General features: G+C 37.6%; 1 protein-coding gene across 6 annotated transcripts in view; it reads right to left on the bottom strand.

The window, feature by feature from the left end:
• Positions 1–16,412, bottom strand: part of bur (GMP synthase burgundy) — a 190,445-nt gene that overhangs the window by 21,259 nt on the left and 152,774 nt on the right. For all 6 annotated transcript variants that reach the window (XM_067136338.2, XM_067136339.2, XM_067136340.2 and 3 more), the window contains one exon: positions 14,915–15,040. In XM_067136338.2, the coding sequence (XP_066992439.1) occupies positions 14,915–15,040 (126 nt within the window). The remainder of the gene's footprint in view (positions 1–14,914; positions 15,041–16,412) is intronic.

Below are 16,412 nucleotides of genomic sequence, written 5' to 3'. Positions count from 1 at the left end.
CCAGTGGGACGTTTTCGATCACCCAGCATACAGTCCGGACCTGGTTCCATCAGATTTTCACCTCTTTGCTCACATGAAATGCTGGCTAGGAGGACAGCGTTTTGACACCAACGGGGCGCTGCAGACCGGCGTACAAAGATGGTTACAGGCGCAGGCGGCGACGTTCTATCAAGAGGGCATTGACAAGTTGGTACCACGCTACGACAAATGTCTCAATCTGCGAGGCGACTATGTTGAAAAATAGCTGTGATGTATCAGTAAGTGTTACTAATAGAAAAGTGTCAAATTTGTACTGCTGTTTCATTTCATGACCAATCGGACCTTGAAAAAAAAATAGCCCTCGTAGAAAGATTACACCCTCACCAACCATCTTTTGGAGACTTTCCTTGACCTTATCAAGCACTGGGATTGAAATCTGTCTTGATGAAGAAATAGCGAATGGCTTGTCATAAGAAATAATTTGCATTTTATATTTCTCAGGAATCCTACCATTACAGTATTCAGCACGTTAAGGTTTATACACTAAAAAGCAAATATCTCTATCCTGTTATTTTTTTTAATGGCTAATTACTGCTGACAACTTTACTAGTTACATATTGAAATCATGAGACATAACCATCAAGAAACTAACCTCAAGGTAAGTAACAATAATGGAGGTTTCCTTAACCAAGTAAATGATCAATCAAGATATTTACAATTGAGTCTGTTTTCTAACTCAATGAGGAGTTAAGGAAATAAACACTCACCCTCACTCAATTTAATGTTATATATTTCTGCCTTTATTTTGATATATGCATTACTATAACCATATTCTTCGGTGTTTGCCTGGTGTAAATGATTCAGCTCCCTTTTTGAAATTTGCAATTACCGGTACTTGTTGGACTGAAGTGAAACCATGCTGTAATAATACACACACGCAAATATACCATATTTACGCGAATAATCCCTGCACATTAAAAAAAAAATTGGGGTAAGAAATTAGGGTGCAGGTTTTATTTGTGTCAAGCTCGAATCTAGCGGGAAATATCATTGCTATTAAATACCATTTTGTTTATCAGTATAGTACTGACAACCCCACATATACATTAGAGTAGAATGCAGCTGGGAAGGCGGTTTGAAGAGGGTAGCGCAGTAACATTCGTGCGCTTTGTAGTATGAGGTGTTTTCCGCTGACCCAATAGAATCGTTTCAGTAAGAAGTGCCTGTTTGTGCAGGTCACGAGTGAGTGTTTCGAGTTTTATAAGTAAATATCATAACCAACGAATTTAGGGAATTATTTGCGAAACATTTTTTTTTTTGCTATGGGCTTTACGTCGCACCGACACAGAAAGGTCTTATGGCGACGATGGGATAGGAAAGGCCTAGGAGTTGGAAGGAAGCGGCCGTGGCCTTAATTAAGGTCCAGCCCCAGCATTTGCCTAGTGTGAAAATGGGAAACCACGGAAAACCTTTTCAGGGCTGGCGATAGTGGGATTCGAACCTACTATCTCCCGGATGCAAGCTCACAGCCGCGTGCCTCTACGCGCACGGCCAACTCGCCCGGTGCGAAACATTTAAGCCCACGAAAAATATAGGTCATTGCTTTGGAATTCAAGATATAACTGGCTGAAAAAATTTTTACACTTTCGTGCTGTTATGCTCTCTGCACTTCGCCTTTCATTTCTCTCAACTTCCACTTACCTTCTTTAATATCTCAAAAATTTCTCTCAACACTTTCTCGGGGTTTGATGTTAAAAATTTATTTGGACTTTCAGGAAACTTTTAAGCCCACGAAAAATATAGGTCATCGCTTTGGAATTAAAGATATAACTGGATGAAAAAATGTTTACACTTTCGTGCTGTCATGAGTAGCCAAATTGGCATCACCGCACCTCATACTCTTATCTCTCTCTGCGCAGGCGAAGATACGAAACCGCCTTCCAGGCTGCGTTCTACTTTAGTAAACAAGACTTTATATTTTAATGTTAATGAAAATAAAAAGTCTGCATAATGATGCATCATGGCTTTATTTCTTATTTTGCTGAAAATAGGAAATTAGGAAACTGGAGTCTTTCCGGTGTAATCATCTGTTTCACTTTTCGCGGCTCTACTTCAGATGACAGGGTGGCCGCTGCCTCTGCCAGAAACATGTCATGAATGGTCGCTGTCTCAGTGACCTGTCAACAGATGACAGCACTTCCTGTCTGGCATGCTGCTAGCCGGCCTTTACCCTCCAGGCTGCGCAGTCTAGAATGTCAAAGCATCTGGAAAGGGTGGAATGCGCCTATCTTGCATGGGCCATAGTGTGCTTCTTCTGTGTGCGTCAGTTGAATTGAATCACGTGTTCGAGATGGCAACTAATTTAAGTTATAGGTCTTTCATGGCCAAACAAAAGCTGCAGATTATAAAAGACACAGAAGAAGTTGGAAATCGTGCAGCAGGAAGAAAATACGATGTGGACGAGAGCTGTATTCGTAACTGGTGAAAAAATAAATTACGGGTTCAGCAAACTAGTAGTAATCGCAGGGCATTTCATGGACAGAAAGCAAAGTTTCCTGAGATTGAAGCAAGATTGTGTGTGTATATTGACGAAAAGAGACAATTCGAATGTGCCGTTACAAGTGAAATGTGCCAACTTAAAACCCAATCGACTGCAAAAGAACTAGGTGTTACGGGATTCAAAGCTAGCCGTGGATGGCTTTCACGATTTTATGTTCGACACGGCTAAACTTTTCGAAGAAAACTACCATCGTGCAGAGTCTTCCAACAGATTACGAAGATAAAATTCTGATTTTTCATCAATATGTGATCAATTTACGCAAGAAAAACTTTTATACACTTTTACAAATAGGCAACGCAGACCAGACACCAATTTTCTTCAAAATGCCGCTTGATTGTACTGTAAACAAAAAAGGTGCGTCCAACGTCATGGTTAAAACTGGCGGGAATGTGAAGCAAAGATGTACAGTTATGCTTTGTGTATTACATGTAATAAATATCATTTTTGGTCCGTATTGATGATGTAGATTGAAATAATAACATTAAGTTATTTATTAGACCACCTAATCAATACAAAATCGTCTTGGATGATTTACATAAATTTGTTAGCTAATAGTGGGACATGTTTCGCCTTCTCTGAAGGCATCATCAGCCATAGTCTTAACCTTAAATTAAAAATAAGCGTCTAAATAACATGTAGTGATGAATGAATTTTAAAATCTTGAAGAGATTTGAAGTAAAATAACATTAAAAATAACAATGATGGTTTGAAAATACAATGTGATGAGATACAATAGTGGAAGTATTAACAAAATTAACCTTAGAAGGCTGCTAAAATAAGTACAATGGAATAAAACAACAGATTGTTATACAACAAGTAGTAAGATTGCATAAAAGTAAAGTTGATAGTAATGGCGGTTATAATTAGACGATGGCGAAAAATCTTATGTAATCAAAGTAAAGAGGAGAGAGTAAAAGTCAAAGTTAGTCGAGAGATCCGAAGTTCATTATGATCTTGAAGATAAAGGATGAAAGTCAGATGCATATGGTGAAGTTGTAGAACACGTTGAGGATATGAAGTTGGTGAATAGAAGTTGAAGAACAGTTTCAAATAGGATCACTATGGACCATCTCAAAATTTGAAGTGATGTTCAAATGTTGTAAATTGTGAGTTTGTAGATATTCTAGTTGAAAAAGCATATACAAGTGGAATCTGTAAATGGAAGCAAGAAACGTAGAGTTAATTGTGTGAAAAGATATTTGAAAAATCTTGAAGTAGAATCGTATGCACTTACCACTTGACGGTGACAAAGATAGCTTGTAATATTATGAGTAAGAAGTATTTGCAACAGTAGACTTCTTACTCATAATATTACAAGCTATCTTTGTCACCGTCAAGTGGTAAGTGCATACGATTCTACTTCAAGATTTTTCAAATATCTTTTCACACAATTAACTCTACGTTTCTTGCTTCCATTTACAGATTCCACTTGTATATGCTTTTTCAACTAGAATATCTACAAACTCACAATTTACAACATTTGAACATCACTTCAAATTTTGAGATGGTCCATAGTGATCCTATTTGAAACTGTTCTTCAACTTCTATTCACCAACTTCATATCCTCAACGTGTTCTACAACTTCACCATATGCATCTGACTTTCATCCTTTATCTTCAAGATCATAATGAACTTCGGATCTCTCGACTAACTTTGACTTTTACTCTCTCCTCTTTACTTTGATTACATAAGATTTTTCGCCATCGTCTAATTATAACCGCCATTACTATCAACTTTACTTTTATGCAATCTTACTACTTGTTGTATAACAATCTGTTGTTTTATTCCATTGTACTTATTTTAGCAGCCTTCTAAGGTTAATTTTGTTAATACTTCCACTATTGTATCTCATCACATTGTATTTTCAAACCATCATTGTTATTTTTAATGTTATTTTACTTCAAATCTCTTCAAGATTTTAAAATTCATTCATCACTACATGTTATTTAGACGCTTATTTTTAATTTAAGGTTAAGACTATGGCTGATGATGCCTTCAGAGAAGGCGAAACATGTCCCACTATTAGCTAACAAATTTATGTAAATCATCCAAGACGATTTTGTATTGATTAGGTGGTCTAATAAATAACTTAATGTTATTATTTCAATGCTTTGTGTAACCACAGATGGAAGAAAACTGCCCCATATGTCATTTTTAAACGAAAAACAGTTCCAAAAATAAACGTGAAAAGCGTTATCGTAAAAGCGCAACCCAAACGGCGCCCTGGAGCATTACTAAATCTCAGAAGCAGGCTCGTTTTAGTTTTCACGGACACACTACACAAGAAGTTCACGATGTTTTGACAAGAAGTGGAACACACTTGTTAATAATTCCAGGAGGTCTAACAAACGTTCTCCAACCACTTGACGTGTGCATTAACTGGCCTCTTAAGGCGGCAGTGAAACAACTGTACACACGTTGGATGGCAGACGAAGCGTACGAATATATGCCTACTGGTAAAATCAAGCGCCCAGAAGTGAGGAAGATTTGCGAATGGTTAAAACGTGCTTGGGATTTCATTCTTCTGCAACTGGTGGAGAAGAGTTTCAAGAAACGCGGGATCTCTAATTTGCTGGATGGAACCGAGGACGATGTACTGGGGGAGAACGATGATTGCAACGACGGGAAAGACAGCGATTCTGCCAGTGATGACGAATGCTAAGATTACAGGTAAGGGAGCATTAATGTACAGTATCCTTATTTCATTTATATTGTGTATTTCTGCACAATTTTAAGATACACAATTACAATGCGGTTTTTCTATTGCAGGATGCCGGACGCTTCTGCTACAATTGTAGTATAATATGTTTTCTCTTTTTTTGTGTGTGTGTGCGTGTGTGAATTCTGCACTTCGCTAACTTATATACTATTTATAATTTGTATCTGCTACCGTACCATCCAACGCAGCATTATAGAAAGAAACCTGGACTGAGACACAGTGTTGGAGGAAGAGTGGTGGAAAGACTGAAGAAAGTGGAGAGGAACCATATTTGCCCCTACCCGGCTACAGCTGGATAAAGGGAAATGATGATGATGATGATGATGATCTGCTACCGTAATTTATGTACTGTTTATATCTTTTATTTAAGCCTTAATAAATCGTGGAGTGATATACAATGTTTGTTTATGCCTATGTTACTCCTTCGATGCAAGGAATTTTAGTTCATTTCATTTCTTAAAAAGGATCCTTCCTAAAATTAGGGTGCGGGCATTATTTGGTGGCGGGGATTATTCGCGTAAATACGGTATTACATGTACATATGCCGTAAGTCAATAAGAATACACAAAGGCTACGTCTGCAAACCATACAAAAGTCGTGACAAGACAAGGTAAAGTTAGGTTGATAACAAAATTTCCTTCTATGCTTTCCTTTTAGGAGTTCTTGCAGATTTTTCTTGCTTCTTATAAATCCTAATTGAATTCTATACATACGAATTGGATGAAATAAGACCATATTAATAAATTCCTGCATTTGTCATTTAACACCAACTACATTATTAAATGTATTATTCAAACTTGCCATGATTCTACTTACCTGGTATTACCCAAACAGATTTACGATCCTACAGAAAAAGAAAATAAGCCTACGCTTTCCTTACACCGCAAATGTAACAGTAGTGATTTTCACAATACGACACTGGCAGTATGTATAACCTCACAAGTTTTGGAAAAATCATGACTACATAGTGCCAACCTGTTAAGAGTAAACAGTAACTGTAAGACGTTGTATCGGCAAGTAGGGTCCATAAAATGTATGGTTAGTGACACTGAATCAAACTCAACAGTTAGACAATAATTAATGAACGTAGGTTTTCGTGGCTCATTGCAATAACGTAAAGAAATAAATGTATAACTGGATAAAAGCCACTATGTATATTTATTTAACAAAGCTGAGCTTTCAGCCAAATTCCATTGGCCTTTATCAGGGCAAGTGAAGTTCTGCCTCCGACAGTGAGCAAATAAATTCTTCGAAGGAACGTGAAAGTCATGACCGTACTATCCACGACCTACCCCACTAACCTGACTCAAGGATCATTGCACTGTGCTGTGGTGGTTGGGAAGTTACTTATTCATCGCCCTCTGTCGACAGTTTCTTGAGTGCGTCCCGCTGTGTCATGGTGGTGTTATGCATGTATTTCTGCAGTACAGGCCTCCATGTATTTGATAACTTGAAGCAGTCTTCCCTGTTGATGTTATTTGGATACAGCTCTATCTCTATGGCTTCCCTTACCAGTCAAGCATAGAAGTCTTTTAGGGCCCTTACACACGAGCGTTTTTTTGTCGCCGTTGTCGACCACAAAAAGTGGTTCATGTATGGCCGGCTGTTGCCACTTTGCCGTTACCATACAATGCAATGGGAAGAATAGCTCCCCTTTACACACGAGCGTTTTCTTGACCACATGCCGCCAGCTGTAGCCGATCGCAGCCACCGACCACATGCCGACTGCAGCGCATTCCTCTACACACGGGCGACATCCTGGCGACAAGTTCCCGCTGTCAGTATTCGTGATGGAGTCGTTTGATACCGACACGTTCATTGCCGAGATTGAAGCCGAACCCACTATATGGAACTACGCTAGTGATACATACAGCAACCGAGTTGAGGTCAGAGCACGGGAGAAGATCTGTGAAGTCTTTCACAGTAACTTCCAGGACTTAAGCACGAAGGAAAAAAATGAAATAGGTAAGATTTACATATATTTATTTACAAAATGTTTATATATTCCCACATGTGCTTAGCAGGCTTAAAGATAGTAACAATATGATTGTTAACTTCTTACATACATGGCATATAAACTCAGTGCCACCTTAATTCCAATCATTTCTGATAACTGCATTGTGTTCAAATCCTTCTCCATTGCCAGTCAACTTGCCTTTCTGAAGAAACAAAGTAATTCGCAAATTCCTCTCGTGTAGTGTTCACAGATCTTCCACCTATAGTGAGGCCGTCTCTCAAGTCCAGGAATCCTTCACAAGTGAGGGCGTCGTCGTAATTGTACCCATCACGAAGCCTAACAAAATTATGTAACACACAGCATGCCTTAACAATATCCTCAGCAAAACTAATTGATACATTTAATGGCCTATGAAACACTCTCCACTTATTGGCTAGAATCCTAAAAGTACATTCTACTGTTCTCTTAGCTCTAGACAAGCGATAGTTAAAGACCTTCTTCTTAGTGGATAGATTCTTCCTTGCATACGGACGTAACAAATTACTTGAAAGGGCAAATCCCTCGTCCCCGATGAAAACAAATGGTAAAACTATTCCATTTTCTGCAAGTGGTTTGGAGTTTGGAACATCAAGTTCATTATTTTGCATTTTATGATGCAGTGAACTGTTAGAAAAAACTGTTCAGTCAGAGGACCTCCCATAGGATCCTATGTCAACATAAACAAAGTTATAGTTTTAATCGGATACGGCTAAAATAGTTAGGGAAAAGAAATGTTTATAATTGAAATACAATGACCCACTGTCTGATGGTTTTATTACCCGAACGTGTTTGCCGTCAATAGCTCCAAGACAATTAGGAAAATGGGCTCGTTTTTCAAAACCTGATGCAATTTTCAACCATGTTTCTTTGTTGGGAGTAGGAATTATCCTGTTGTGAAGTTCATTCCAGATGGCTTGGCAGGTTTCTTTCACAATTTGTGTAGCTGTTGTAACTCCACATCTGAAGGCAAAATGTATGTCCATAAAGGAGCAACCAGTCCCCAAGTACCTGGAATTACAGTAAATCAAAGATTTCTAATAATAAAGCTATTAATAATAATAATAATAATAATAATAATAATAATAATAATAATAATAATAATGAAATACAACGATTTATTTTACTTTAATTTACTTACAGCCGTTTCAAACTCACGTAAAATTGAGACACAACGTCGAACATTTTTATTCACGTGAAAAATCATTACAATAAGCCCTACGAAATTTTTGACCATTGTAACTTAATTTCTATTTCAGATATTAATGATTTGTCTTATTACATACGTAAATCTTTAAGTGTTGTGCAGGTCAGCAGTGTCTTATCTTATCAGTCAAGGTACTGTACATTCCTGGTAAAATTTTAGTGCGTTTTACTTATTAGAAGAAACCTGCGGATCCTATTTGGTACTGCATCAATAACTTTTGAGATATTTTTTATGCTATCCAAGTTTTAATCTGAAAATCAAATGTTAACCTTTTAATTTCACGAACATTTTGCAGATACACCTATAAAGCAAGCTGAAACTTGATCCCTATGTTAATAGTTGAGGCAATGAAAATTATTTATGCATATTTTCAAAACAATATCATAAGATTCGTGTCCCGTACAACATTTTGAATGATTTAAGATGTGAAACAGAGATAAAAGCAATTTTCTAATTAATTTACTAAGTTTCATCTTGTTTGAACATTTTATAACTCCTATAACACAGGTGACACCCTTCTTCAGATAATAACACTGGCAATTGATGCACGGGAATTAAAGGTGTATTAATATTGTGAAAAACGAAAATCAATGTTTTCACTTTTTTTCCCTGTAATTTAGTCCCAGTATTCTTTAAAGGGAGCCAAAAGCGGTCCAAAATTTGAAGAGTTGTTAGGATAGACTTCAGAGTACATAGTGATAATACTCATTTCTTCAGTAAAGGAGAGAAAAAAGTCCAGTAAAAGGTATTTGTATGGTGCTGACAAATACTGAGGCAGGAACCTTCATTTGAAATGTGTCAGCTAACTGAAATAGCTTTTTCTTAAATGTATTACTTCAGTGTTCAACAGGTTTGATCGGAGAGATCTGAAATATCTCACACATATGCAGTCTTATAGTATTTATCATTTGTAGTATTCACTTTGAAGATGGTTGGTAACTTTGTGAATTATGATGTGCTATATCATGGAAAACTTAACATTTTTGTACGATTTATACATACACTAAAGAAATGCCCCTTTATCATAGAAGTACTAACCAGAGTTTAAAATAATATTACAGTTTATTAACCAAACATTCATAACATTACGGAAGGTTTTGAAATAAAAATGTAAAACTGTTACACCTGGCATATTTTGAAAATCAATTTTCTCTTCCTCTAAAATTGCCATACTTCTAAAACTAACCATTAAATCGGGTACAAGTTTTGGAATATTCTGAAATATAATAACGACACTCATAAAATTTCATATTAATCGGATGGTAATTACACAAAATAAAAAACTAAGTAGGGTCCTGTCTTAATGCCAATCACGTCTTCATCCTATGAGAAATGTGGCAGATTGTAATATTTACAGGGAAATCAAACTAACATGTAGGAACCCATCAAGTATTGCACAAGTAATCACTGCGTTCTTGTTTTTATTGTTCTCAGCTACAAGCCTCCAAAGGAAGTGGAAAAGCCTCAGAGACTCTTACAATCAGGAGGAGCTTAAAAGTGGGAAGAAGGTGCAGACAGGACAAGCTGCATCCAAGAAGAAGAAATACTTGTATTTCGATCAGTTCTCCTTTCATGAACCGCTTCATCAACCGAGGGAAACCACTTCCACATTACAGAACAGTGAAGATGCTGAGGCGAGGTCGACAGTGGTAGGAGACGAGACACGTGAAGACATTTCGCAAACAAAATGTAAGAAGCCAAGCAAAAGAAAAGCAGATCAAGATGAAGTAAAACGAATACTTCAGGAGAGACTTGTTAAGAAACACAACGAAAGTACAAGCACTCAAGACGAAAACACACTTTTCTGCTTGTCATTAGTAAGTGATCTTAGGAAAATTTCAGGAGATCTTAAATCAGATGCTAAGTGTGAAATATTGCAAGTATTAAAGAAATACAAAACGCTGAGTTCTCCCGTGTGCGCACAAAACTTCCCGAATGCAACGAACTTCATAAATCAAGACTACCATGGCTTATTTCTTCCCCCCACTCACTCACAAACACCCCAAGTCCCTGCAATAAAGCCTTCATACATGGCAACGTATGACCGTCCTTCAACACAATTTGCACAGTCCCAGACTCATTTACCGCACACTCAATCGAGCGCAATTGAGCCACAATCACCCAGTTGTTCAGTGCGTTCACCATCAGACACTTCACCTTATCCCAGTCCTGTGATGAGCCAAGAGAGTCAGGAGTCGATTATTACGGACTTATTCTAGAGTGATAAGAAAGTGAAAATGAAAGTTTATTGTACTTACTAAGTTTAGTGTAACAGAATGTGTAAATAAAAGCTTACCTTAAAGTTATTGCGAGTCTTTCTTCTGACGATATAGCAGTCGATAACGACAACAAAAAAACACTCGTGTGTTAAGGGCCTTACAGGCGCGATGACCTTCGCCTGGTCAAAGAGGATTTCATGGTCTGTACTGTAGAAATGTTCTGCTACGGCAGACTGGCTTATGGCATTCTCCGTGGAGGATGAAAGAGGGACATTCTTTACCGACCTGATGTGTTCTTTCACCTTGGTGCTAACAAGCCCTTTTGTCATGCCAATATATGAGCAACCACAACCACATGGAACTCCATACACGCCCGGTGTTTCAAGATATGGTTTTTCTTTGAATGGTCGAAACAGGGATTTGAGCTTCCGGTCTGTGGTGAAAACTGGAATTATATTGTACTTCCTAAGAATGCACCTATTCTGTCAGTTATACCTGCAACGTAAGGAATACTTTCTTCTTTTTACTGTAGTCCTGGTTGGTACTATCCCTGTTAGGCTCCTTAATCTTCACAGCTCGTGCTATGTCTCCTGACGTATAACCATTTTTATTCATGGATGTTGTCAGTTCTCTTAATGCACTTGAGCAATTATCAGCGTCTGCAACGTTATTCACCCTAGTAAATAATGTTCGAAGGAGAGCTGCTTTTTGGCAGAGGTGGTTATGTGAGGACTTATGAAGGTATCTTTCAGAATGTGTAGGTTTCTTGTACACTCCATGGCCTAGTGTACCATCATTCTTCTTGTATACCAACACATCAGGAAAAGGTAATTTACCTTCATTTTCTACTTCCATTGTGAACTTGATCTTACTGTTGATGGAACTTAGATGCTCCAAAAATTCATTTAATGTTTTCCTTCCATGTGGCCAGACCAAAAAGTGTGTCATCCATGGAATGATAGAAGCACTTAGGTTTCAATGGCACTGTAGTTAATGCAGCAGACTTAAAGTGTTCCATAAAAATATTAGCAGCCACTGGTGACAGGTGAACCCATTGAACCAGGACTACAGTAAAAGTATTCCTTCCTTACGTGGCAGGTATCACTGACAGAATAGGGCGCATTCATAGGAAGTACAATATAATTCCAGTTTTCACCACAGACTGGAAGCTCAAATCCCTGTTTCGACCATTCAAAGAAAACCCACATCTTGAAATACCGGGTGTGTATGTTCCATGTGGTTGTGGTTGCTCATATATTGGCATGACAAAAAGGCTTGTTAGATCCAGGGTGAAAGAACACATCAGGTCGGTAAAGACGCTTTCATCCTCCATGGAGAATGCCATAAGCTAGTCTGCCATAGCAGAACACTTCTACAGTACAGACCATGAAATCCTCTTTGAAAAGGCGAAGGTCATCATGCCTGTAAAAGACTTCTATGCACGACTGGTAAGAGAAGCCATAGAGATAGATCTGCGCCCAAATAACACCAACAGGGAAGACTGCTTCAAGTTATCAAATACACGGAGACCTGTACTGCAGAAATACATGCATAACACCACCATGACATAGCGGGACGCACTCAAGAAACTGTCGACAGAAGGCGGTGAATCAGTAACTTTCCTCCTAACCACCACAGCACAGCGCAACGATCCTCGAGTTCAGTTAGTGTGGTAGGTCGTGGATAGTACGGTCATGACTTCCACGTTCCTTCGAAGAATTTCTTTGCTCACTGTCGGAGGCAGAACTTCACATGCCCTGATGGCTTTAATTCAGTTATACACATATCCCACGTGGTACCATCTTAAGCGATGGGCTGGAGAACGAGGCTTCTCCACCAGTTCCGGTCTCTGAACTTCTCTCCTTCTTCAATGCTCTCCAAAGTATGTCCTCACTGTTTAATGTCAATCTTCACCATGGGCTTGTACCTGAGTCTTGGTCGCCCTCTTGGTCTTTTGTCTTCAAGTTTTTGATCATACATTTGTTTCGGTAATCTGTTATCTCCATGCATCGCATATGTCCATACCATCTTAGTTGCTGCGCTGTTATTCTGTCCTGCAGTCTTACAACTTGAGCCTGCTTGCGGATTTCCTCATTACAGACGCTGTCCCCCCCGTGTTTTACCAATCATGCTACGGACAAATCTCATTTCTGTGGCCTGGATTCTACTAACATCTTTATTTCTCATGGTCCATGTTTTGCAACCATAGGTCAGGATTTATTTCTTTAAGTTAGACAATAACTATAATTTTGAAATTATAAGTTGCATGCAATAAAAACTTTTCAGTCTGTCAAACACACAGCAATTACAATATAAATTATAACACTATAAACATACCTGTAAAATACACACTAATATATTTATTTTATTTTTGTCATTACTGATTCATGTTATCACTAAATTCTCTATCACTGACAAGTTTACACAACGTAAACAATACTGTAAATATATAAGCCTGTTTTAAGTGATTTGATAAAATCTGAGGATGTTCTTGTAGAACGAAACATGTCATTCTTTGTATATTAGTGTGTATTTTACAGGTATGCTTATAGTGTTATAATTGCTGTGTGTTTGACAGACTGAAAAGTTTTTATTGCATTTAACTAAGTCAACAATGGAAAATGGCTTCAATCTTAACAAATTAAAAAGTTGCTTTACATCACACCAACACAGATAGGTCTTATGGTGACGATGGGATAGGAAAGGTCTAGGAGTAGGAAGGAATCGGCCGTGGCCTTAAGGTACAGCCCCAGCATTTGCCTGGTGTGAAAATGGGAAACCATGGAAAACAATCATCAGGGCTGCCGACAGTGGGATTCGAACCCACTATCTCCCAAATACCGGATACTGGCCGCACTTAAGCAACTGCAGCTATCGAGCTAGGTGACAATAACTATAAACCACTACCTTTAGTATTAACATGGGAGAAAGAGTAAGGTTGTACCCTTAGTGAATAAGCTTACATGGCAGGGGCGATACGCTGAAACAAGCTAGGAAATTAATTGTTTATACTATCCTTAGTAAAACCTACAGATTTCACAACTGCTTTAATCTGCATAATTAGTCTAGCCTCTGCCTTTCCCAAGTCCTCCCAGTGTATTCTTGTGGTGAGAAATTCACCGAGGCCCACATCCTCATAGTGTGTGCAAATCTCTCTGGCCTAAAACGGAACCTCAAACTGCAGGAGAGAGTCAAACTCATACTAGCCGATGAGAATACTGCTGATCTCATCATTCGTTTTGCATATATGTGTGTGTGTGTGTGTGTGTGTGTGTGTGTGTGTGTGTGTGTGTGTGAATAATCAAAAGTATATAAATTTCAAGTGTTCTATTACTTAGAGAACTTAACTTCCCTTTTGATCCATTTGCATCTTTTCTGCCTTAATTAAAATAGTTTTTTTTTTTTTTTTTTAATTTCACTTTCATATTCCTCCATTGAATAAATGCCTTTATTTTAATTTTTGTCACCACTTAATTTGTCCAGAGAGAACTCTACTGACACCTGTTCAGGTAGTGTAACTTACTTCCTCTTAAAACAAAGATCAGCACCACCACCATCACTCTGCCTTTCCCGGCAGCAGCGGGTGTAACTCGTATATGTAATAGTTTGACGTGTTTAGTTTAGCACCTAAACTAAATCGCTCAAAAATTGTAAGAATTTTTAGAGTGCATCTAATTTTAAGTAGTGCAAATTGAGTACGCAGTACCCCAAAGGTAAAACAGAGAGAGAGGGAGGGAGAAGAAACAATAGTGAATGACAACATTTTTCTCCTATGTCAAGTTGAAGTTAACCTTGAAAGTATGCTGCTTTTGAACTATAGGTGGTTTTTACAACAAACATGGTCAGCCAGCTGACGGCATTAATATTTTAAAAATTATGATGTGTGGAAATATGTTTAACATAGGTTATGAAATTTGTACCAGAGACAAAGGATTGCTTGACTTACCTCGAAGGATCCGACGTTAATTCCCTGTCACGGAAATGAAAATTTTACAAACAAGATTCCACATCTTGGAGAGGCAGATGGCCCCGAGGTTCACTCAGCCTACACTGGAAGTGAGTAGTAGGTGAATTCCTTAAGAGCAAAGGCAGCCAAAGGAGAACTAACCACTCAATAACACTTTGTGGACGATTACAGATAATGGAAGCCTTTACCTTCCACTCCTCCAGCAGTCTCTATGGCCTAAGCAGAGACAACTTACCTTTGCTACAAATATAAGAGATAAACATAACTTACCTGAACACCCACACTTCGAATAGGAAGAAGGGTTGCAGATAGATGTTGCTTGCTAGATGCTTTGCGAAGTTCAAGCCTCTCTTCGTCAGTTGTTACACTCTCCACTCTGTTTAATAACGCATGTTTCTGGGGGGGAAAAAAAAGAAGAATAGTATCAACTGTGTTGCACATAACATACAGAGAACAAAACTGTATCTTATTCAAAACTGTCTTTTCTTTTTCCAGTATCACAAGTTCAAGCTTAAGTCAACCTTGAAAGTATGCTGCTTTCATTCAAACTACAGTCTATACAATATGACTTGTTTGTAACTTTCCAGTGCTTATTCACACTAGTATTTTGCTCCACAATAACCAACTTCTTTCACCGTAAGCATTAAACAAGAAATCTATCAAATTATGAAAATGTAAACTGAAACCTATGATGTTTAAGTTGTTAAGTTTAAGATAATTTAAGCACCATACAGAAAATAAAATTATTTTGCAATAAGAAATTAAGTCTAATATACTTGTGCATTTCTTCAGCAATTTTTGTATTATCAGAATTAATAAAATACCACAGATTCTGAGTGTCACAGAAAAAAATCTGGAGTAAGTTATGTTTATGTAACCTAAACAAATCTGGAAATATATTTCTGATATTACATCTGTTTTCTTTTTTAGAAATCTCTAAACAGAGTAACCTAATCTACATTTTAAAACAATGGTTTCTTCTATCAGAGCTAACAATTTATACAATATGATGTCAGTGGATAAGACACACTGCCAGTTTCACATTTTGAGCTTAATGCATTAGTGCCTATGGTTGCCTTATGGACAAGGTAAATGTAAAATTTTCAAATAGGCCTACTGAAGTTCAATGAGCTACTAGAGATACGTGAAGAGCATTGTTTGCTGTGGAGATGTGTACACTACATAATCATCCCAGTTTTATTTTTTTCCTTCTTGGTGTTATGACCACATGATTAAATTTCAAGTGTTGTGAATAATTATTCTGAAATGGATGAAGGTTTTGAGCAAGTTCACTGTTATCAGTATGTAATTATTAACGTATGTAGTTTCATCTTTATATTTATACTCAAGACATTTCAGTAATCCTCTGATGAAATATATGTAAGTTATAACAAACTAATTGAGCTAAGCCTATTTTTATTTTAGAGTTGTCATATGGACATGTTAGGTGCTTACATTCAGTGATATACATTGATGCATTTCTTTTCATCAGGAGAGGATTTTCAATTGCTGAAGACTTGGATATTCCAGTAAAACCTTGTGTGTTCCTCATTAACATGTTTTCTCGCTTAGGACATTGTAAATCTGAAATCCCAAATCCCATGATATTAAATCTATATAAAAATACCTCACTTACCATGTCACTAATTTTTGCGATTAACGTTTAGTACAATCACATTTTTAACATGTTCTTTGTCATCCCTTGTGAATGGAACGTGATTTCCAACACAGATAAGATCCCTCACTACAGCAGGCAGGTCGGGGAAAG

The sequence above is a fragment of the Anabrus simplex genome, chromosome 1 (genome assembly GCF_040414725.1).
Source record: "Anabrus simplex isolate iqAnaSimp1 chromosome 1, ASM4041472v1, whole genome shotgun sequence".
Classification (NCBI taxonomy): Eukaryota; Metazoa; Arthropoda; class Insecta; order Orthoptera; family Tettigoniidae; genus Anabrus; species Anabrus simplex.
Note: the sequence above shows the minus strand (reverse complement) of the source record. Positions and strands in the feature narration are given on the sequence as shown.